Here is a 25891-nt window from a genome sequence, read left to right as displayed (position 1 = left end):
AGTAAGAGTGCGAAAACTAAAAGTATTCGGACGACGACAACGACGCAGACGACGACGCCAACGTGATAGCAATATACGACCAAAAAATTAAAATTTTTGCGGTCGTATAAAAATGTATACCTTTTCATATATTACTTGGGTAAAAATGTTACCTTTTTCCATATTGCTTGAGTTTCGTTTGGTGTGTAATGTAACAGTGGAATACCAAAGTGCCAAAAGAGAGAAAATTGGTTGATAAAACATAGCTGGGAACACCAACTTGAAGAAAGACAAAGTTGGGCTTTGCTCATTGTTGAAGGCTGTACGGTGACCTATAGTTGTTAATGTCTGTGTCATTTTGGTCTTTTGTGGATAGTTGTCTCATTGGCAATCATATCACATCTTCTTTTTTATATGGAAACTTTATTGACCTTATATATTTCCCTTATTATGGTTTTCCCTGACCTTTTCACATATTTTCAAGCTTGAAAGGTGACCTATTCCAGCCCCACATCCAATCACCTTGTAAATAGGAAGTTGACCCCTAAGGCTTATTGTTTAAAATCATAGAAAATAGGTATACTACAGTTTAACAACAAATACAACAAAATTACAACAGAAAATGGAAAATTGAAGAAAGTATTTTTAGAGGTTTCCATTCACACACTCTCTAATCTAATTTTTATGACTCATGGGTAAAACTATAATATGAATATGCCAAATTTGAAACTTCTTTATGAATATAAAAGCAAATTAAGAAAAAAGAAGAGAAATCCCATAAAATTGGCTAGATGTATCTCAATAAATAAGTCGGAATACAGTTCTTTATTCAGTATAGGTTAAGGGCATACGATACAGTTTGATGAAAATTTCCATAAAGGCTATTTTTTGTCTGATTAAATCAAATATATCTTCATGTGCTACTTTTTGAGTTAAATGAGGTCAAAATTTTGTATATTTGCTCAAAATTGTGGCCATAACTTTTTTGTTTTAAAAGATAAACACAAATTGTTTTTTGTTAATTAATTTGTAATTTCTGTATTTCATAAGTATCCTAAATGCATTTTTTATTAAAAAAATAACTCATATTTATCAAATGATCATGAATTGAGAAAAAAATACGTTTTAAAAAATATGGGTCCATGCACTCGTTTTCAAATTAAATCAGTTTGAATGATAAAAATCAGTCGAAAAATGCATCTTTTCCCGATAATTTCCCGACATTTTATGTTAGCAACTTCATTACCTCCCCTGTAACTGTATCGTATGCCCTTAAATGGATGGATTATAGTGATTGTCAAATAACCACCACAACATATAAATACGGTAATTGCAATTATTAAAAGAAAATGCTATACCAGTAATCTGATTAATATAGGCTATTTCAAATTAAATTGTTTTTATTTTTGTGAAATCCATATTAACCCAATTTTACAATAATAAAAGCATCAACAAATCATAAGCAATGATCAGAAATTAAATGTTGATTTCAAACTATTTCTAAAAATATGACTCACCAACAAGAATCTTATAAATAAACCTGATCCATTAAAAAGACATTTATATTGACCAGCTGTTCAACAAGTGATTTGGTACATGATAAACCACAGATAGTTGGGTGTTTTTTTTCTCATTTCATGAATAAACAAGGCCAACAATATAATTCAAAATTTGAATAAGAAAATAGATTTTTTAATGCTGAACAAGAAGATGGGGTATTTTTGTGACTGTCACGGACAGAATCCATTGCTGTTGAGTTTTTTAAATTCCATGCATTTCCCAAACAAAGAGCGTTAAACTTAGTGTCACAAAAAGTTCAGCTCTAGATAGATAATTTTCACTCAGACTGTAAATTTGGATATATATATTTACAGATTGAAGGGCAACACATGTTTGAAAAACACCTGCAGACAAAAATAACACATGAATGAGAAAATGTAAGAATATTTAATATTTTGACTAAACAGTAAACCAGTAGATCCATGATAACTGTTACCCAATAAATAATAACACTTTAGAGATACTATGTACACAGAACAAGGAAGCAGTTCTTTTAAATCAATTGCATGTCATAATGTGCTTTTCCTTGGCAATTTCCATAACTTGTGTAAAATTTACACACACAATGGATACACTGAGTTTTTATTTGAGATTCCATCTCAGTTTTAAGCGTTATAAATCAGGTTGGCGACTACGATCCACCATATTTTCATTACATGCATGTTTTTTTAACAAGTCCATTATTTTATTGTCAAATTCTTCTGGTGTTGGCTTGTTACCTGCAAAAAAGAGTGTTTTTATTAGCAAAGTAAAAAATCTGAACAACCTTGGCGTTGTCAGTTTGTTTTAGATTTATGAGTGTGACTGTCCCTTTGGTATCTTTCGTCCCTCTTTTATTTCTTAGTAGGAATCATTACATGTATTCTCATAGCTAAAAAAGGGTGCATTCCCATACAATACATCCTGAAACCACTTTTCTTAACAGTTTTGGCCTATTTTGTTTGTGGTATTTTAATTTGGCCTTACACAATGATAAGAATCTATACAAGTGACAATATTTCATAGAAAGAAGTGACAATATTTCATAGAAAGGTTGCATAATGCAACATGTAGATTTGGTAAGCATAAGAAAAGCTATATATTTTTTGATAAATTTAAGAATTTTTAGTGAATATGATATGATCTTTGGTTTTTTTTCACCAAGAAAACTGACTGCCATTTCCAGAGACCAAATATAAATGGCTTTTATTATACCTTCTCCTTTAGATTTTGATGAAGGCTCAATTTGCTCCTTTTGCTACCAAAATTTAAACAAACACGATACTAACCTATGGCCCAATAATATATTTCCCAATCGTTAGATGGCTTGTTGATCAGTCTGTCATACATGGTGGTTTCTCTCTCATCAAAAGAATTTAAAAATTCAGCTGCAAACGAGCTGAAATAAATAACATATATTTTAAGGCAGTACCAAACACCTTCACTAAAATTAATTTGACATCTATAATTTTCAAAAAAAAAATCAACAAAATATTTAGTAAATTACTTTCACCCATTGACAAAAATTTCAAAAACCTTGAACACAGTGACACCCCTTTCTTGGAAACATTTCATTGGATATATACATGATATCTAGCAGTTTGACAAACCACTTATTTTGATCATTGAGAAGCTAATAGTCCCTTAATAATAGAATACAAGTACACACCCGTGATATCGCGGGTCCGTGACTGAATTAAAGTATATAACTATGCCTAAGCCTTATTTTAGTAATTGGTATTGTCATCTGATAAAGTCATGTCGATTATAAGATACACAGTTTTCTCTGCTTTCAAATCTTTCTGCTTGAACCCGTCGACCTGGAACTTATCAATTATTGGAAATATTAATTATTTGGAAAACAAAAGGTCCAGGCTATCCAGGAATGGGGTATTTTTTAATCAACAGCATTGTCCTATATTAGTTATCTGAGAAAGTCTTGCTGATTGCTGAATAAAGCTACAATAGGGAACAATTTGACAATGATTGAATTTAGTAGTGTCAGCCCTTTGATTATGACCCGTGTATATAGCAAAATCCTAAATACACCGTTTGGTGGTGCGCCTGTCAAATGCTGAACGTACAGATAAGGTAATAGCTAACAGGTGAATATACTATTGGTATCGGTATCGGATTAGACCCGGAACTTGTTAATTATTGGCAATATTAATTATGTGGAAAACAAAAGGGTCTGGAGTGGTGTAATTTTTAATCTACACCATTGTCCTATATTAGTTATATATAGAGTTGAATTCTTTGATTTGTCGTTTTTACCCGATGACGGCTGACAAATTGGACCTCGTAATTTTAGTATTATAGATGATTGAAACGTTCAGCTGATTTTTTTACAGAGTTATCTCCCTGTAGTGAAATGAACCACCTTTAGGCCTTTTCAACTATAGGTTGTTCTAATGTTATGCTGTTAAACCACTGTCCAAGGTTATGTGATGGTTATGTATTCATGACCACATTGCTCTCTTACCTGTCCAAACTCTGGATCCTTTAATTCAAGGGACAACAGTTGCTTTATATAGTTTTTTTTTTTAAACCAGGCTAATGGTTTTATTGTTTGACTTGTTTAAAACTATGTTTAAATATTTATTTTATGTGCAATTTAGGTTACTGCAGGGTATGGATTTTTTTCATACCATATCTTTTTTTTTTTATGTTGTAGTACATGTAGTAGAAAAACAAATTATTAAAATCAAGTACAATAAGGACTGAAAGTTTATCCACAACGGGTGTTTTTAATTAATGGGTCTATGACCTTCACCTATGTATTTCTAAAGTATAGAAATTCCCGTCATTTAATTTTTCATACATATTGCATGCATTCCTGAAACATTTTAAGAAAACAATCTATGTACCTTAAAAGAAGACCATTTTCTAGCATGCCCCTTTTTCTACTTTGGTATAATAATCTAGCTTTCTTCACTTCTAGTGCTTCCTTCTCTCTTTCCTGGTATTCAGGTAAAGGATATTCATCCTCTGTGTTATTTGTTGAAGATAATCTGTGAGACTGTAAAAATACCTAAAAATATAAGGCAAAGTGCAAGATGAGACATTTGAGTTAGCAGGTGAAAAGATACCAACAGTTGGAGAGAAACCAGTGAAATGCCTAGGTAAAAAGTTTGATGCAACACTAGCAGATATGGTAAACATGGGTGAAGTTCAAGTGCAATTGGTAGAATGGCTGACGAAGATAGACAAAAGTGGGCTCCCAGGAAGATATAAGGCCTGGATATATCAACATGGGGTCTTACCAAGGATATTGTGGCCATTACTAGTTTACGAGTTCCCATTGTCCAAAGTTGAGGCCTTAGAGAGAAAGATCAGTGCATGCCTAAGAAGATGGTTGGGTGTGCCAAGAAGTTTCAGCAGCATTGGATTGTACAGCACAGGAACAAAGCTACAATTACCAATGAAGGCATTGACAGAAGAGTATAAAGTTACAAAGACAAGACAGGTTATGACGTTGAGAGACAGCAAAGATGCTAAAGTGAGAGGAGCCAAAGTAAAGATCAGGACAGGAAGAAAATGGAAAGCAGAGGAAGCAGTTAAGGAAGCTGAGACTAGACTAAAGCACAGTGTCATCGTTGGTGTAACAGCAGTTGGTAGACAGGGATTTGGTATGACAACAAAACCAAGGTGGGATACAGCAAATGAGAAGGGACGGAGGGAACTGGTGCAACAGGAAATACGACAGATGGAAGAAGAGAGTAGGAATGTTAAGGCAGTAGGAATGAAACAGCAGGGTAGTTGGTTGAATTGGCAAGGAGCTAGAAGCAGGGCTTTGACCTGGAGCGAGATTTGGAGTATGGAGGGATACAGATTGAGTTTTCTACTAAGATCAGTGTATGATGTTTTACCAAGCCCATCAAACCTCTATACCTGGGGGTTGATAGAAGACCCAACATGCACCTTATGCAAAGACAAACCAGCATCTCTACAGCATGTGTTGTCAGCATGTCCAGTCGCATTGAAAGATGGAAGATATACATGGAGGCATGACAGTGTATTGAAAACAATAGCAGCAAAGTTGGATACCACCAGGAGAAAGAAGAGAAAGATACAGAAGAACATCACATTTGTAAATTTTGTGAGGGCTGGAGAAAAGAAAGACAACCAGGCAGAAGGTTTAGGGATACTTGGAACAGCATCAGACTGGCAGATGACAGCAGACATAAATCAACGCATGAGTTTCCCAGCAGAAATAGCAGCAACATCGCTAAGACCAGATATAGTCATTTGGTCACAGGGAACTAGGCAGGCGGTCTTGCTGGAACTGACAGTCCCATGGGAAGACAGAATAGAGGAAGCTTATGAAAGAAAGATGGCAAAATACCAGCAGCTAGTAGAGGATTGCAAACAGCGGGGATGGAGGACGTGGTGTTTGGCAATAGAAGTCGGATGCAGGGGCTTTGCAGGACAGTCAATGTGGCGGGCACTTAGGACCTTGGGAGTAGTAGGAGCAGAGAGGAAGAAACTGATTACAGAAGTGTGTAGAGAAGCAGAAGTGGCATCACAGTGGATTTGGAGGAAAAGAGACGAAGTGTGGAAAAGTACAAAGTGTTAGAACAATGAACATTTATTGTGTAGATAATGGACAGATTTAGATATACAGAACAGCATTCAGTTACAGAAGAACAGCAATGACATCAGCTGAGACATCGGAGCCGTGTAGGCCATCCAGTTCCAGGTTCAGATTGATCACCTGAGCCGGCGCACCTCTGGAGGTTGTTGTGGAATAGCGCCGAAACAGCCAAGGAAGGAGGACCCCACCTGATGATGGAATTGGATTAGCATTCCTTTGATGTTTACAAGGTAATGACATAGTTCATCAAATTAGAATTTGATACAAGTGTTGATTGCAAAAGTTTCAGGGCTTCACTGAATTTCAAGACCAATAGACAATTACTTTTTGCTGCATGCCTGTTTTTAATAAAAATTCAATGGCAATTCCAAATTCCATCCATATGAATAAATAATACATGGGGCTTGCATCAATATTGATTTTAATAAATTGGTAAACACTTTGAATTAAAATAATGTAACCGGAGAGTTTGATTCTTCTGACAAAAACACCTTTCACCTCTCCATTGGGACTAGTCAAAATAATTATGACATCTTGCAAGGCTATTTTAAAACGTTGGAGGAAGGCGTCCTATAAAAAAAAAATAGCCTTGCAAGACGTCATAATTATTTAGACTATACCATGACTAGAACCCAGGAGTCAGGACCTACACATTACAAAGCATGTGTGTTATCATCTGATCCAAACAAGTACTTCCCTAATGCTTACAGCTGATCTACCATATTTATACCAAGGGATATACCCAAGTCATTATTTTACTATTATCTTCTTCTTCCAATAATTTGCATACCACCTCTGGTGTATTATGGCAAATGACTATTTACACATGCCCAAAGGAAACATCTTTCCAACATACTATGTACACAAATCCGGTTAAAAGCCATTGTGGTGTTATATACAATTAAAACTGAAATATCTAACATGAACAGATAGTGTTGTTCCGATGATCGGAATAAGTCGGAAATCAGTTGGTTGGGCCTGGCGATGTCGATAACCAATTGGGATTTTGTTTAATCGATTGTTGTTAAAGTTTCCGCACTTTAAGCTTATCAACTTCCGGTCCGTTTGCGGTTTGCATTTTATATGCGCAGTCAAACAAATAATAACAAAAAATATCAGGATAGATGACAATATCAATGTCAAACATCCTATAATTAAAGACATAACCAATTTCCTTCTTTATAAACGTGACAAATGCATTGACCATAAATATTTGCAGATTGATGGAATGTTATTTAAAATTAATATAAAATACTTTCTTCCAATACCGGTAGATACACCTTATCGTTAATCCCGGCTGACCCGGCCGCTTGACACATACAACAATCACTTTTCCATTGTGGCGTCAGATATTTTGTTTTGTGACTTCAAAAATTTACGGGAACCTGTGTGATATCCAGTAATGGCGGACAAATAGAGATAAGGGTTGAGTTCAATATCGTAGCAGCTACCTAGCGGCTACGTAGCTGCTATCAATATTTATGTAACAACTAGTATATAGCTACACGTTCAATAGTGAAAATCTACGTAGCACTACGTAATTGAACGCAGCCAAGGTGTATTCTACTTGTTACTTGAGAGCGTACATTATATCATTCTGATTTTAGACAAAATAATTTCTTTGCTTCATTAGAACGTGTTGCAAATTGCCTTTTATTAATGTTTTATCCATTTGTAGCATCAAAAACGTCATATTCCTTTCCAAACTGCTTGCCAAACATCGTTTATTTTTGTAAATTTTTCGAAATTTGTCCGCCATATTGAAATTGAAGAATCACGAATCAGATAAGGTTCAACTATGTAATAATTCTGCATTCTTGCAATTATAAGTACAGACGTACGAATGACACAATTGACAGAAAAATAATGATCACAAAAGCGAAAAAAAGCATTCTACACGAATTAACAGACATATATAGGCTTTGTTTACTGTATATATTATAATGCAAATGCATTGTTTTATTTTTTTCTGTTAACATGGTTAATCTTAAATTTTTCAAAGTTAAAAACTTTATATATCTTTTCTTAATTAGAACAGAGACATATATATGTCTCTGATTAGAAGCACTCAAATGTTTATTCAGATCAAATATGAATATATAAACTCTACAATGATATGGAATATACACATTAGACATGTACAACGAGACTAAATGCATGATCTCATTTAAAAAAAGTGCAAAGTATTATGATGCGATTATAACCGATAGTCCGTTGGATGCTGTCAACCGATTGTAATAGATAATCGGTTGGTAGTTTCAACTGATTATCCAACACTATGAACAGAGGTTCAAATTAACATTTGGTACTGGAAGGTCCAGGACCTTTGACACTCCAAACTGAAAGGTCCAGGCCATAAAAAAGAATAGGTTTGTTTGCCCAAACCCTACCTACCCAGAAAAAAGCTGCCTACTCAAATTCTTTTATTGTCCTGATTTGAAGAAGTTTTTTTTTAATCAGATAGGCATGAAGACTAATAAACATCCGATACTTCAATTTCTTTAAAAAAAAAAAATTAAAAAAAAATGCCTACCTACCTATCCACTGTCTCAACCTTGAGTAGGGTTTGGGCAAACCAAAACATTTTTAATAGTGGCCCCACTACCTAAATTCCAGGTCCTACTTTTTACTTGAAATATTTCCTAACTCAGTAAGATTCAAAATTAATGTGCTTAAAAAGCCTTTAGGTTAATTTAACTTTGTTTCATTGTCAAAATCACTTTTGTATAACATGTTTAATGATAAATGTAATGGTTTTGTATATAAATTCAAATATATTTTATTTTTTTTTGTATTTGGGAGGGCATCACTGTGGGTGGGTATGTTGTCTCAACCATTGGTAATTTAAAATTACTAATTATATCAAATGCAAAGCTGTTTAAGTGTATCATATCTAGTTGCACTATTATTATATATTTAATAGTTCCTGTGTGAAAATAAAGTAAGAAACTTCCAGATTTTTACTGGCCCTTCAAAATTGAGATGAAATTACCTCTTGGAATTGTAGTATTATGCTTACACTATGAAAAAAAATCTTCATGTAATATTAACATTTATTAATGATAAAGAAAATTACTGTCACATTTTATTGGATTTTAATATGAAAATTTGTGAACTAAAAGTAATTTTGAGTTTCTGTATAAAATATTTCCTACTTTTTCTATCTTTTCAATATATCTTTCGGTCTTCAATTCTAGTGTTTAAATTTCATCAGCATAGATGTATTTAGTCACCTGCCTGGAATTATTATTTTTTTCATTTTAGTTGATCGGCAAACCCCAAATTACCCTTATCCGCACCCAGAATCGGATCAGGTATTATAATTTTCTTCATTTCCGGTTTATGGCTCTATTGTTTTTCAATGTTGTTTTTGTCAGTCAGATACGAGTTTATGAGAGATACAATTTTCGGTATAAAGCTAGCGGTGAACAAAACAAACATCGCTGTCATTAATAATGAAGATGAAAATACATTTTGAGATTGTTTGGAAATTTTGGCAAAGTTAATTTTTATTAGCTCACCTGGCCTAAAAGGCCATGTGAGCTTTTCTCATCACTTGGCGTCCGTCGTCGTCGACGTCGTCGTCGTCGTCGTCGTCGTCGTCGTCTGTCGTCGTTAACAATTTTTCAAACATCTTCTCCTCTGAAACTACTGAATGGATTTGAATGAAACTTAACATGATTGTTCCTTAGTATATCCTGCACAAAATGTGCGCTTCGATTTTTGATCCGTCAAAAAACATGGCCGCCGTTACTTAAAATAGAACATAGGGGTCAAATGCAGTTTTTGGCTTATATCTCAAAAACGAAAGCATTTAGAGCAAATCTGACATGGGGTAAAAATGTTCATTAGGTCAAGATCTATCAGCCCTGAAATTTTCAGATGAATCAAACAAACCATTGTTGGGTTGCTGCCACTTAATTGGTAATTTTAAGGAAATTTTGCAGTTTTTGGTCATTATCTTGAATATTATTATAGATAAAGATAAACTGTAAACAGCAAAAAAGATCAGCAAAGTAAGATCTACAAATAAGTTAATATGACCAAAATTGTCAATTGACCCCTTAAGGGGTTATTGTCCTTTAATGACAATTTTTCACAATTTGTTCATCATATTTGCTAACTTTAAAAAATCTTCTCCTCTGAAACTACTGAATGGATTTGGTTAAAACTTAGCATGGTTGTTCCTTAGATTATCCTGCACAAAGTGTGTGCTTTGATTTTTGATCCGTCAAAAAACATGGCCGCCGTTACTTAAAATAGAACATAGGGGTCAAATGCAGTTTTTGGCTTATATCTCAAAAACGAAAGCATTAAGAGCAAATCTGACATGGAGTAAAAATGTTCATTAGGTCAATATCTATCAGCCCTTAAATTTTCAGATGAATCAAACATCCAATTGTTGGGTTGCTGCCACTTAATTGGTAATTTTAAGGAAATTTTGCAGTTTTTGGTCATTATCTTGAATATTATTATAGATAAAGATAAACTGTAAACAGCAAAAAAGATCAGCAAAGTAAGATCTACAAATAAGTTAATATGACCAAAATTGTCAATTGACCCCTTAAGGGGTTATTGTCCTTTAATGACAATTTTTCACAATTTGTTCATCATATTTGCTAACTTTAAAAAATCTTCTCCTCTGAAACTACTGAATGGATTTGGTTAAAACTTAGCATGGTTGTTCCTTAGATTATCCTGCACAAAGTGTGTGCTTTGATTTTTGATCCGTCAAAAAACATGGCCGCCGTTACTTAAAATAGAACATAGGGGTCAAATGCAGTTTTTGGCTTATATCTCAAAAACGAAAGCATTAAGAGCAAATCTGACATGGAGTAAAAATGTTCATTAGGTCAATATCTATCAGCCCTTAAATTTTCAGATGAATCAAACATCCAATTGTTGGGTTGCTGCCACTTAATTGGTAATTTTAAGGAAATTTTGCAGTTTTTGGTCATTATCTTGAATATTATTATAGATAAAGATAAACTGTAAACAGCAAAAAAGATCAGCAAAGTAAGATCTACAAATAAGTTAATATGACCAAAATTGTCAATTGACCCCTTAAGGGGTTATTGTCCTTTAATGACAATTTTTCACAATTTGTTCATCATATTTGCTAACTTTAAAAAATCTTCTCCTCTGAAACTACTGAATGGATTTGGTTAAAACTTAGCATGGTTGTTCCTTAGATTATCCTGCACAAAGTGTGTGCTTTGATTTTTGATCCGTCAAAAAACATGGCCGCCGTTACTTAAAATAGAACATAGGGGTCAAATGCAGTTTTTGGCTTATATCTCAAAAACGAAAGCATTAAGAGCAAATCTGACATGGAGTAAAATGTTCATTAGGTCAATATCTATCAGCCCTGAAATTTTCAGATGAATCAAACATCCAATTGTTGGGTTGCTGCCACTTAATTGGTAATTTTAAGGAAATTTTGCAGTTTTTGGTCATTATCTTGAATATTATTATAGATAAAGATAAACTGTAAACAGCAAATATGATCAGCAAAGTAAGATCTACAAATAAGTCAATTTGACCAAAATTGTCAATTGACCTCTTTAGGAGTTATTGCCCTTTAAAGACTTTTTTCACAATTTGTTCATCATGTTGACTTACTTTAAAAAATCTTCTCTTATGAAACTGCTGTATCAATTTCAGCCAAACTTAGGCTAAATGAGTTTCAGAGTTTCAGAGTATCTAGTATAAATTTTATATTTCATTTCCTTGTATGTCAAGAAACATAGCTCCTATGGCTAAAATAGAACATAGGAGAAAATGATTTTTTTTTGCTTTTGAAGAAAATAGGACGATTCAAAGAACATTTAAATAAATTGAAAAGCCAAAATAATCCGTGATGAGAGATTAAACCAAAAAAATTCAGGTGAGCGATTCAGGCTCTTGAGAGCCTCTTGTTTTCTTTCATATCAAAGGTCCGTCGGGCGTAGCTAGTAACCAAACCTAAAGTCTGATTGCAAAAGTGGAAGGTCACGGACCTCGAACCAATGCTAATTTGAACCCCTGCATGAAGCAGGTGTCTGGAGGCTGTCTTTGATTTTGAATCCTTCCAAAGTGGAAGCTGTGATGACAGTAGATGGTAGTCCATTCCACAGACGAATTAGGCTTAAATTAAAATATTGTTTGTTTGCAGTTTACCTACCGACCCTTGAAAATCCTCCCGACTGTGAAAATTTTATTGCTTTAAATTTGAAGAAATTTTTTTTTAATACTTCTATTGACGCGATCCGGAACTTTTGGTCCTTTCCGGAAATGATTTAAAGTCTGGGTCAATTACGCATTTCAAGTTCGGTTTTTCTTAGCTTCCCGTCAAGCGTTCATGTGACCATTTAATGATAAAGCACATGGAAATTGTTTACAGGTATCCATGAAGTCACGGAGGAGTACTTTACGCTGTCGTCTCGTGTCAATTTTATGACAAATAACAAACAAAAAAGTTTATTAGTAAACTGTTTATACAGATTCAGGCACATGTAATGACGTGTGATGATATCATTGACGATGATGCAGCGGATATTCATAACTGACACGATAACCATTCTGTCTCAAACAAATCGGGTACAGAATCTGTGGAGCCTGACTTTATGGAACCAATTTCAGTGGTTAAATAATTCGACAGCAGCTTGAAGTATGGCATATTTTCTACAAATCGTTGTGAAGACGACAAAGATGAAACCACTCCTCCGTGACTTAAATCTTCATGGATATCTGTAAACACGCCTGTACGGAAAAAGGGCCGTCATTTGAACATGTTGAAATGTTAATGGATATAGATCATGCCAAATCAATAAGAAGCAACCCTAACTACACAAAGATGTAGAGAAAATGAATGGTTAGCTTGAAAAATAAATATACTCTCTCTATATTAAATCTATCTTCGATTGCAATGAGTATGCTCCTATAGGATAAGGGGGGCTGCCCCACTCATTGCAATTATTCTCTTTCTTACAATATTAAATATACCCAAACTGTGTGGCCTGTGTGAATTCAATTAAAACATGTCCTTGGGAGCTATGCTGCCATTTTTTTTATGCATTAAAAACATTTCAGTACAGACCATTGACTATTAATGGGGTGCTATGGATTTCACCCCAAACTTTAGATTTCTTTGGTTTTCATTAAAGCCTGGCAAAAATATAACCTTATCACATATGTATAATTAAATATTGTTAGAAATATGAAAACAGTCAAATGTCTTTGTCTGAATATATTTCTTTAAAACTGTTCTAGTCATAATGACATTCCTTGTTTATAAGTGTTCCAGTATTTAATAATTATACCATATTTTATGTCATAAATTGGATAATGACACTATGTTAAAGTTTCAGTTTTGGTTAAAAAGTTTTTTATCTGAAAATGCCTGTTCATTTGATGTTGGTTTTAAGCATGTCCAGTGTTTGTTGTTTTAAAATGTTTTTTTTTTTCTTCACAAGAAACTTGGTTTAGTGTAACTGCTTGTTTAAACTGTATTTTGGCTGATAAAATAAAATATTTTTCCTACCTACCGACCCTTCAGTCTGAAGGTACAGTCGGAAAACTGCAAACAAACATATTTTTAAGGTTGGCCTTATGATCATATTTCAAACACTTCCCTGGTTAGGTCATGTAGGTTTTGTTGGGTGCCAAATGTAACCAGAGAACATGATTCTATACAAAATATAACACCTTTGTCTAAACAGGGACTCAAAACTCAGGATCTTCTTGTTACAAAGTATTGTGTAAACTGACTGAGCTAAAAAGTGGGTCTCGTGACTTGGGATTGCCGATTTTTTGTAAGTGTGACACATGAAAGTGAAATTATTGTGTCTTGCAAACAGGAAATTAAGTCTAGCGGGATACAATACACCTTATCACTATTTGTCCGCCATTACTGGATATTACACAGGTTCCCGTAAAATTTTGACGTCATAAAACAAAATATCTGACGCCACAATGGTAAAGTGATTGTTATATGCATCAAAAGTTCAAGTGGCCGTGTAGCCAGATTAGCGATAAGGCGTATACACTAAGCTGCCGGGATCTGGGATCAAAACTACCAAATGGCAATGAGACCCTCTAACATTGTCTAAAGAAGTACTTTCCTCAGCTCAACCCATTATGGCTGGTTAAGCAAATACTCAAAGTAATACTGTATTTACTATAAATATACCAAGGGAGGCAATCCCATCACAAACAACCATTTTCCAACCCATCTTCTTTTACAAAAAAAATATTATTAAATGCATGTAATGTGTATTTTTTTCTCTACATCATAATTTGTACATCAAGGACCTCTCCTGCACTTATACATTTTCAGTTACACATATTTGTCTGTTCTCTATCTCTTAGTGTTTTGTTGTGTAATTCATAATTACTTGTCTGTATCATGCTTGAAATGGTGGGCCTTACAGTTAGCTATATTTTTTATTTGTCCCTCGCTTGCCTATTATTATAACCGACTTCTAAATATAAAAATATAAATATATTTCTTATAAACATACTCTAGTAGAAGACTGATATGTAGATTGTCTTGCATAGGATTGACAAGCTCGAATTAGAGAGAGAAATCTCATTTTCACTCAGTCTTGTCTGCACCAAAAGTTGTATAACATTTGACGCCGAGGTTAGCTCCCCTTAGAAATTTAACTAAGCACCAAAATATTTATTAAAAATAGCATAAATCGGAAAGGACAGATTGTTTTACAGTTTAATTATTGATAAGCAAATCAACCAAAAAAAGCAATTGTAGAGCTGACCTGCCTGCATAGATCATCTTAAAAAAATCGTTAATTTATTCATATGTGAACACTGTACAATCGGTTTTATTCAAATAAATAATTATTGTTTTGTTAGGGACGACATCAAAAGTCACAGTCAATGAAGGATAAAAAAAAACTTAATTAACATAGTTTTTTTACTGACCCCCCCGACCCCCTCTTAACTTAATTTCCCCCTCTTAACTTAATTTGGGAAAAATGATTGACCCATATGGATATATGTAAACATCAATGTCGGATAACCAAATCTTGCTGCAGTTCAACTCCCCCACCCCCCACCCCCCAAAAAAACACTATTTGAATTAAGTTTTTTTATCTTACATTGATCTTTTGATGTCGTCCCTTACTTATATCTTTAATATCATCAATCATTGAATATGTACATATAAAAAGAAGATGGTATATGATTACCAAATGGAAACTGTCCACAAGACACAAAATGAAACAAATTTTACAACTATATGTCCCTGTGCGACGTTCAACAATGAGCAAAGCCCATACTGCATCGTCAGCTATAAAAGTAACCAGTCAAAAATCTTATGGTATTCTAATTTACTGTTTACATTGAAAAATTGTGTTTGGCACTATGAAGAAAGATAAATAAAAGGCTCAATAGCAAAATTCACTAAAGATAGGCAAGATATTATCAGATATGCCGTCTATTTCCTTATTTTATTTTTTCTATGAAGACAAGGATTTGTGTAAGTAATATGAATCGATTCATTGAAAATATTGCCGCTTGTGTAAAAACCAATGTCAAATATTTCATACATTTCTGGGACAAAAATCAGTCAGCTTCACAATAAATTTCGGTCTCTGATATTAGTTGACACGGCACGATATCCGTTTCTAATCGGAAAACTTTATAAACAAGATTTTACTTCAATGTTTTTTTGACAGATCATCGGAAAAAGACAATTTTATGATAATCGTTTACTGTTACTGAGTGTGACCAGAAGCCACAGCCATAGATAGTACATACAAGCCATCACTGACTATTCTAATAAACAAGAATGATAATAGTTTATTGTTTAAGACCTTGAACATATTATGCAAGGAGACTGTGTAGACCTTTTTTTATGAATAAGAAATAAATTATATACATTAAGTCAATCGAACAAATACACAGTAGAGCCCTCGCATATGTTATATGATTTATTGTTTCCGTAAACCTGGGACTATTATACTATATTATTAAATAATACGATTAAAGCTTAATTAAAATTGATAGAATATTTTATTAACTTGTCAAAATGAAGTTTTTATCATGCTCTTTTTCAAAAATATATAAAAAAGTATGTGTCACCGGACTTTTTTTCACGCTACAGCAGGGACTTTTTTTTAAATAGAACATTTAAATATTCTGGTCTTATTACCTGGAATAATTTACTAAATAATATTAAAGAAATAGATAATTTAGATTCATTTAAGACCAACTGTTCAACTGACTATTTTCTAACTGAACAGAATAAAGATGCACGAAACTATTGTATTTTTCTTCTTCTATTGAATGCATATGTACTTATTCAATATTTAAGCTGCTATATTTAACTGTATTATGTATTTCATTTTGTATCATGTTTTTTCCCCTTTTCTTTTTGTATTAACAGTTTTTGAAGGCCTCATGGAAGATTAACATGTAATTGTTAAATGTGTTACCTTCGTTAAACAACGAAATTTATTGTTATAGAAAGTCCCTGGCTACAGGTTGTGCAAAATTGTCAGATTTTGTATAGATTATGCATGGAAAATCAAATTTTGTGTGATTAAAAAAAACGTACTATCAGAACTTTAAGATAAAATGTGAGAAGATTACTCTAATAAAATGCTAACGTTACACACTCAAAGACGTAAGACAATATAAAAACGTTGGAATGCAATTTGTTCAGATGGCTTTTTACAATAAATTTTAAAGGATTGATTTTTTTCCTAAGAACGGATTAATTTTTTTCTTAGATAAAAGATGTTAAGCTTTATTTTTATTAATAAATAAAAAATAAAAAAGTAATTTGAATTGAAACCATTTAATTATATACATCTTAATTATAAAGGCATTCGATTTCTTTTTTTTATGGATAAACTATGCACTGCAAATAAGATTGAAAATGGAAATGGGGAATGTGTCAAAGAGACAACAACCCGACCATAGAAAAAACAACAGCAGAAGGTCACCAACAGGTCTTTAATGTAGCGAGAAATTTTCGCACCCGGAGGCGTCCTTCAGCTGGCCCCTTATAAAATATATACTAGTTCAGTGATAATGAACGCCATACTAAATGCATTTTTGCACTCCAGATCTAATGTCAAGGCGAAAGGACTACGGTATATCTAGCATAGCAGTTCTGCACAAATATATGCACTGAGGGAATAAGCGGGAACCGTGAATTATTATAGCTGGGTTTTTTTCTATAAATTTGTATTATAGCGAATCCGACTATTGTAGTCCGGAAAACACTTCAGTCCCGCGAGGAAATCTCTCTGCCCACCCCTTCTTTATGAATCGGCATAGCTTCAACATAAAACATTCATTTTAAAGTTTTCTTATTAAGCAACAAAAAAAAGTATTCCAAATCGTCTGTGAAACCCGCAATCATGACAATTAGACGGAACGTTAGAAGCATACTTTTTTAAATATTAAAAGTCAAAATCGTATGTGGGGACATTGTATCGGACATTTTTGTTTTATCTGATATCTCGTATATTAGATTTTAATATATGGGAATTTAATATCAAAATAGAGAAAAAAATGTGTACTTTTATCCATTGTAATGTTTTTTATGTAGCGAATGGCACTGTATTGAATAATCATCATGAAAAAACGGAAAACGTAACCCTACGTTTAATTTGGTTTGAAGGGGACAAAAAGTCGGACATTGCTAATCAACTCGAATAAAAAGAATTTGTTTTAAAAATTCCTGATTATTGCATGAGGCGAAAGTGTGATCTTTGTACATAATACTAGTATAAGAATTATTTACTTTAGACTTTGAGATTGCTCTGGAATTCCCTTTTTGGGACAATTTAAAAAAAAAATTACGGCAACCTTTCGTGCATGGGACACATAATTTGTATCGTCTTGATCCCTTTTTTTTATATATATTTCCGTCTTTTCGAGAGAGAAAAATCGACATTATGTCATGGACCACTTATAAATTGCTTGTTCTAGACAAACTTTTATATCGTTTGGTAAAAAAAATTATATGTTTTTTACAGTATTCAGAATTTCACAAAACTAAAAGTGTAACGCGGGACAAGGAAATCATATTGCAAAATAAAGGTTTTATTGAGTTTAAATTAATGAAAATGGTCTGTTACATATACAAATTTGCAATAATCTGAAAGAAGAGTTTAAAAGCTTTAAAATGATTTACAACACTTTATAATATCATTTTTTATGTTTAAAGATTAACAAGATGAATGTGTCTTGTCCGTGATTTCACCAAAGTAACACCAGTAGCGTGCGACGTTTCTTTCATATAATAAAAAGAAAAATGGGTCACCGAACTTTTTTTCTTGCTGCATATCAAAAAAGGGTAAATTCATAACACTTTCTATTATAATAATTACTTTATCTGCGTTATCTCCCCTTATTTGTAAAAGTTGAAGAAAATCTAATCAAACACAAACAAGGTGTTTTAGAGAAATTATAGCTGTAACTATGATAAAACACACGATTTTCTATATTAATATCAAAAGTCTCTGCTTCTTCAAAATCCAAGATGGAAGAAGACACCCGAACGACCTTAATACAGACCTAATACTAAAAAACGGCATGTGTCATACTGGTGACGTCGTCCTGGTCATATTAATCACATGACCTATAGCGCTTCACGGCCTTGTCCAATATTTCCAATACGGGCTGGCAATGAATCCTGAATTACATGTCAACATATATTGTGCATATACGTATTCAGGATTCATTGCCAGTCCGTATTGGAAATATTGACCCTATATTCACATTTGATGTATGCAATACAGCAGTCAGAAAAAGTCTGTATTGAAAAAGTTGGATTATTAATAAAAGTGTTATGAACTGGCTGTTTCTGTATATTGGCACTGGTCATACCTGCCACTGAACTGTCACTATTTACGGGGGATTTCCCCTATGGAAGCTCCCAAATGGATATGTTTAAGGAGCAATTTAAAATAAAACAATGAATTTTACAATTTCTGAAGGCTGGTAAAAGTATGAAGAAGCCAAAAAACAACCTTTAAATATATTTAAAGATCCCCTTCAAGGTTTTGTAGGACTATATGAGCCATCGTGCATGTAAAAACCCCATGGACATTTTGAAAAGTTGGCAGGTATGACTGATATAGATTCTCGGTCAGCTGTATTGGGCCTCGACCCTACGCGTCTCGAGGCCAAAACAGCAAACCTTGAATCTATACCAGTGCTAATTAATACAGAAACAGCCAGTTAATAACACTATACTGAATTATAGTCCAAAACGTAAACGCGTCAATTTGGACGACTATCGTAATTGTTATTAAAGGGAAATTCCGCGATTTTTTACTTATCATCTAATTATGTTCATCTTAACATAAAAAACACATTTGCAAAGTTTTAAATTTATATTCCTTCTAATAACGGAGAAAATCAAGTATTTGTAACTTTTTTGGTTGAATTCTCGAGTGGGTCGTGACGTATTAGCCCGATTTATTGAATTCTGGGAAAAAATAAAATCTGTTTAACTCTTATAGCTTATCGACAATATACGTAATTAAAAGCGCACAGCTGACGAATGGTCGAAGTTATAAACCACAATATAAGAATGAACGAAAGTGAATATGCATATATATACCGTTTTGTATTGATTGAATTAAACTCCTATAAAATTATCTCTAGTAAATGTTTTTGAATAAATTTAATTAATTATTGTTGAGATTTTTTTCATAAAATATTTATTGAACATTTTTACTGATATTGAACTGAAAATATTTCAGTTCTATTTACCGTTATTGTTTTGATAATCATTTCAATGCAACTAATGTGTGAGCAGAGTGTGTATATTATTTTGTAAAGGTCACTGTATATTTCTCGGCTTGAGGTCAATTCGTTTACCTTGTAGCTATTTAGCCGCAGGTGTGAGTTCAAGCGTACACAGGTATAAATGTTGTTATTTGGAAAGGATAAATAGAAAGGATTAGAGTATATGCTGTCATGATGTTAATACACTAAGATTAAATACACGATGAGAATAAAGATACAATAATTAAATTGTGTAAATTAATTGAAAATAAAATTCAGATTCGTAATTCCGAAAGTGTATAAAAATAAAAGGAAACAATTTTTGATTACTTTCTTAGCGGCAATTGGCGTAAAGATTCAAATATGAAGCAAAAAATAGTAGTTTTAATCTTTAATAAAAACTAAATGCAATATTACCCAATTTGATATACCATTGTACATCTGTTTGATATCATTGACTTTACAGGAATTTCTTAACTTGTATTCAAATCTGGCTGTGTTTAAATGCTAATAAAACTCTTGCAATTTTAAAGTTTTTAATTGACAAAAAAATACAACATACAACATGCATAATTTTTTTTTAGTTTCTTTTTAACATTTTATTCTTACATAATTAATTTCATTTGACAATCATTTACACGAACTTTTTGTGAAAAGAATACTAATTATCTAAGCTAAGGCATTATATCTTTTGAGGATTTTTGAGGATTTTTTTTAAAATTCTATGATAATAGTTGTGCAATGTTGAACATGATAGCCGTCATTAATCCAAATAAGTAATACAGTAGTTGTAATAAAAGTTATACTTTAGTCATGCATTACAGATATTGACGAATTTATAATAGTTCGTTCATACATCGTTGTTCATGAAACAATCATTATTAGTATACATGTAAGTTTCCTGACGTATAAGAGCCATTGAGGATGAGCTCCAGAGAAATCAGACTAGTTGCGTTTCGTTTGTTTGTTTGTTGGGAAAGGAGAGGAAATGCAGCCGCTTGTACAGATAAACGACAGAATTACCATACAAGCATTTATATTCAACACAATCAGAAAGAGTTCCCATCGTTAGACGGGGAATATGAAGGCTTCCAAGAATGAACAAGTGACATGTCTAACTCTGAACAGTTAGAGAACAGACTATCGACATCGAACGCTTGTTCTTGATATTTGAAACTGTATGCATATATATACGTATACGTTTATGATATAGTGATGAGTTCTGACAAAAACTAAATTCCTTCATGGTTATATCTTGCCATACGTTTATATTGGTTTGTAAGGTGATTACTCAAAATCGTTATTTGAAAATCCTGTTTGTGAGATGTAGATTCATTTCAATACAGAAATTTCGTCTATATATTTCACAAGTGTATAACACGGAGAAGCTCTGAAGGTTCATGTCTCCCATTTTGTTTGGGTGTGAACCATCGATGTTTACAGCAATATCAAGGAATAAGGTGATGATGGTAGAAAGAACTATGGGCGTCATGTGGCAAATATTACATGCATATCGGACAATGAGTTGTCAATCTGTATGAAAAGTTTTCCAATACAACCATATTATTGAGAAGGAATGTTTACATGCTATACTCTCGTACTAGTATTACTGGGTTCTTGTGGTGTTCACCTTAGACACACATCGTTTTAACGATGTTTAAAAAAAGACAGAACCAATTTAATGTCATATTTCCCTATTTTTTAAATATAACTAAAATTCTTTTATCTGACAAGAATATCCCTATTTAGCGAACAAGTAATTTATTCTTTTTTCGGTTATTGAATACCAAGAAAGAAAATAAATCCCTAAATTAATTTGAAACTTTGATACTCAAAAGTTTCCCAGCAAAATATTCACATCCCCTGGGGATAATTAGTGTTCGTCCAGTGGCATATATAACAATTGTGATGACGAATTCCTTCCTTTGTTTGAGAACAATCTTATTGAAATATAAATCTGTGATTTTTCTAGGTCCACAGCTTCAATGAACCAAAGCAAAAGTTATACATCGACCTGTATTTAAATCAAATTGGTTCTCTTCTTCTTTTGGAATACAACTGTAGTCTATCGACATTCGATGATTACATACTGTTGGCATACGTTGGCTAGTCTATTTACAACACTTTTACCCCTATTTATTCAAAATATATGTTTTTTTCTTATGTTCAATGTATACACGTATATATTTTAAATTGCGCTATAGTTCCGTAACTTTATATCCAGTCGTATAAACGAATCGTCGGCAAGTGCGTACATTTTTTTAAATCAATATTTCTGGTCTGTTCCAATCTGTCCTTCACTATTGACAATGACTATATATTACATTTTCCCAAATTCGCCCTTGGAAAAAATATTTAAATAGATTTTAATTTCATCAAATCTTATTTTTTGGGTATTATTTATATATTATGAATTATATTCTTTACACCAGAAATGTTATTTATAAACAAGCGTATGAGTTTAGTAATGACAAGTAAGACAGAGTTGTATATTATACATCTGATAGTTCAAAATGGAAAGTTATAAGTTATAAGTTATCAACCGTGTACACTGATAAATACCTGCAGAAGTGAAACGATGCATGAACTTGCAAGCCCGACAGGAAATCGCTTGAATACCTGGACGTGTCACCTCACACCCCTCACAATACCTTTGCTGGTGATCAGATAAGGGAAGATCAAAATATATTTGAAAAAAGTTTATTACTTTAAAGAATTATGAACAAATTAGATTTTCGAAAACAATTTTCACGGAACACTTATTTATGATTTCAACTTTGACTTTTCACCTAATTCCAATATCAACAGTTTAAAAACAACAGACCATGGTAATTTAAAAAAAGTAAGAATATTTTCCGTATCAAGTTAGTTAGTCGTATTAAACAACCGTACGATTGACAAGATATCGACACGCAATTACGACTACATCGGTTACTGTAGTTTTGTTTCTTTGTGGTTTATAGACATATCGTTTTTATTCATCGGGAAAGAAGACAAGATGGCGGATCTCGGAGAATTGATACTCTAAATTTAAAATCCATGGTGATCGCTTATCTAGCGGAATAAAACTTTAATATCTATGAATTTGAACATTTTTATACAGAATGAACATAATATCAATTTTTGATTTTTTTGCGAAGTTTCCCTTTAAAGGGAAATTCCGCGATTTTTTACTTATCATCTAATTATGTTCATCTTAACATAAAAAACACATTTGCAAAGTTTTAAATTTATATTCCTTCTAATAACGGAGAAAATCAAGTATTTGTAACTTTTTTGGTTGAATTCTCGAGTGGGTCGTGACGTATTAGCCCGATTTATTGAATTCTGGGAAAAAATAAAATCTGTTTAACTCTTATAGCTTATCGACAATATACGTAATTAAAAGCGCACAGCTGACGAATGGTCGAAGTTATAAACCACAATATAAGAATGAACGAAAGTGAATATGCATATATATACCGTTTTGTATTGATTGAATTAAACTCCTATAAAATTATCTCTAGTAAATGTTTTTGAATAAATTTAATTAATTATTGTTGAGATTTTTTTCATAAAATATTTATTGAACATTTTTACTGATATTGAACTGAAAATATTTCAGTTCTATTTACCGTTATTGTTTTGATAATCATTTCAATGCAACTAATGTGTGAGCAGAGTGTGTATATTATTTTGTAAAGGTCACTGTATATTTCTCGGCTTGAGGTCAATTCGTTTACCTTGTAGCTATTTAGCCGCAGGTGTGAGTTCAAGCGTACACAGGTATAAATGTTGTTATTTGGAAAGGATAAATAGAAAGGATTAGAGTATATGCTGTCATGATGTTAATACACTAAGATTAAATACACGATGAGAATAAAGATACAATAATTAAATTGTGTAAATTAATTGAAAATAAAATTCAGATTCGTAATTCCGAAAGTGTATAAAAATAAAAGGAAACAATTTTTGATTACTTTCTTAGCGGCAATTGGCGTAAAGATTCAAATATGAAGCAAAAAATAGTAGTTTTAATCTTTAATAAAAACTAAATGCAATATTACCCAATTTGATATACCATTGTACATCTGTTTGATATCATTGACTTTACAGGAATTTCTTAACTTGTATTCAAATCTGGCTGTGTTTAAATGCTAATAAAACTCTTGCAATTTTAAAGTTTTTAATTGACAAAAAAATACAACATACAACATGCATAATTTTTTTTTAGTTTCTTTTTAACATTTTATTCTTACATAATTAATTTCATTTGACAATCATTTACACGAACTTTTTGTGAAAAGAATACTAATTATCTAAGCTAAGGCATTATATCTTTTGAGGATTTTTGAGGATTTTTTTTAAAATTCTATGATAATAGTTGTGCAATGTTGAACATGATAGCCGTCATTAATCCAAATAAGTAATACAGTAGTTGTAATAAAAGTTATACTTTAGTCATGCATTACAGATATTGACGAATTTATAATAGTTCGTTCATACATCGTTGTTCATGAAACAATCATTATTAGTATACATGTAAGTTTCCTGACGTATAAGAGCCATTGAGGATGAGCTCCAGAGAAATCAGACTAGTTGCGTTTCGTTTGTTTGTTTGTTGGGAAAGGAGAGGAAATGCAGCCGCTTGTACAGATAAACGACAGAATTACCATACAAGCATTTATATTCAACACAATCAGAAAGAGTTCCCATCGTTAGACGGGGAATATGAAGGCTTCCAAGAATGAACAAGTGACATGTCTAACTCTGAACAGTTAGAGAACAGACTATCGACATCGAACGCTTGTTCTTGATATTTGAAACTGTATGCATATATATACGTATACGTTTATGATATAGTGATGAGTTCTGACAAAAACTAAATTCCTTCATGGTTATATCTTGCCATACGTTTATATTGGTTTGTAAGGTGATTACTCAAAATCGTTATTTGAAAATCCTGTTTGTGAGATGTAGATTCATTTCAATACAGAAATTTCGTCTATATATTTCACAAGTGTATAACACGGAGAAGCTCTGAAGGTTCATGTCTCCCATTTTGTTTGGGTGTGAACCATCGATGTTTACAGCAATATCAAGGAATAAGGTGATGATGGTAGAAAGAACTATGGGCGTCATGTGGCAAATATTACATGCATATCGGACAATGAGTTGTCAATCTGTATGAAAAGTTTTCCAATACAACCATATTATTGAGAAGGAATGTTTACATGCTATACTCTCGTACTAGTATTACTGGGTTCTTGTGGTGTTCACCTTAGACACACATCGTTTTAACGATGTTTAAAAAAAGACAGAACCAATTTAATGTCATATTTCCCTATTTTTTAAATATAACTAAAATTCTTTTATCTGACAAGAATATCCCTATTTAGCGAACAAGTAATTTATTCTTTTTTCGGTTATTGAATACCAAGAAAGAAAATAAATCCCTAAATTAATTTGAAACTTTGATACTCAAAAGTTTCCCAGCAAAATATTCACATCCCCTGGGGATAATTAGTGTTCGTCCAGTGGCATATATAACAATTGTGATGACGAATTCCTTCCTTTGTTTGAGAACAATCTTATTGAAATATAAATCTGTGATTTTTCTAGGTCCACAGCTTCAATGAACCAAAGCAAAAGTTATACATCGACCTGTATTTAAATCAAATTGGTTCTCTTCTTCTTTTGGAATACAACTGTAGTCTATCGACATTCGATGATTACATACTGTTGGCATACGTTGGCTAGTCTATTTACAACACTTTTACCCCTATTTATTCAAAATATATGTTTTTTTCTTATGTTCAATGTATACACGTATATATTTTAAATTGCGCTATAGTTCCGTAACTTTATATCCAGTCGTATAAACGAATCGTCGGCAAGTGCGTACATTTTTTTAAATCAATATTTCTGGTCTGTTCCAATCTGTCCTTCACTATTGACAATGACTATATATTACATTTTCCCAAATTCGCCCTTGGAAAAAATATTTAAATAGATTTTAATTTCATCAAATCTTATTTTTTGGGTATTATT

General features: G+C 32.6%; 1 protein-coding gene across 1 annotated transcript; it reads right to left on the bottom strand.

Annotated features, from left to right (window-relative positions):
- Window positions 1-1907: 1907 nt before the first annotated feature.
- Window positions 1908-14747, bottom strand: LOC139482139 (succinate dehydrogenase assembly factor 2, mitochondrial-like). Its single transcript, XM_071265826.1, has 4 exons — window positions 14614-14747; window positions 4386-4549; window positions 2808-2917; window positions 1908-2258 (listed from the first exon to the last, which is right to left on the bottom strand). Exons 1-4 carry the CDS (start codon window positions 14683-14685, stop codon window positions 2152-2154), a joined length of 453 nt encoding a protein of 150 aa, XP_071121927.1. The 5' UTR covers window positions 14686-14747; the 3' UTR covers window positions 1908-2151.
- Window positions 14748-25891: the final 11144 nt, after the last annotated feature.

This window comes from Mytilus edulis, chromosome 7 (genome assembly GCF_963676685.1).
Source record: "Mytilus edulis chromosome 7, xbMytEdul2.2, whole genome shotgun sequence".
Taxonomy (NCBI): domain Eukaryota; kingdom Metazoa; phylum Mollusca; class Bivalvia; order Mytilida; family Mytilidae; genus Mytilus; species Mytilus edulis.
The sequence above is the reverse complement of the archived record's forward strand: the minus strand, read 5'-3'. Positions and strand labels throughout refer to the sequence as shown.

Bases quoted from the DNA above. Each gene is read 5' to 3' on its own strand.
- LOC139482139 (XM_071265826.1), bottom strand. From the start codon at position 14,685: ATGAGATTTCTCTCTCTAATTCGAGCTTGTCAATCCTATGCAAGACAA. The intron at 4,550-14,613 runs GTATGTTTATAA...TTATATTTTTAG, and splicing joins CATATCAGTCTTCTACTAGA to GTATTTTTACAGTCTCACAG. The intron at 2,918-4,385 runs GTACATAGATTG...TATTTATTTCAG, and splicing joins GAAAATGGTCTTCTTTTAAG to CTCGTTTGCAGCTGAATTTT.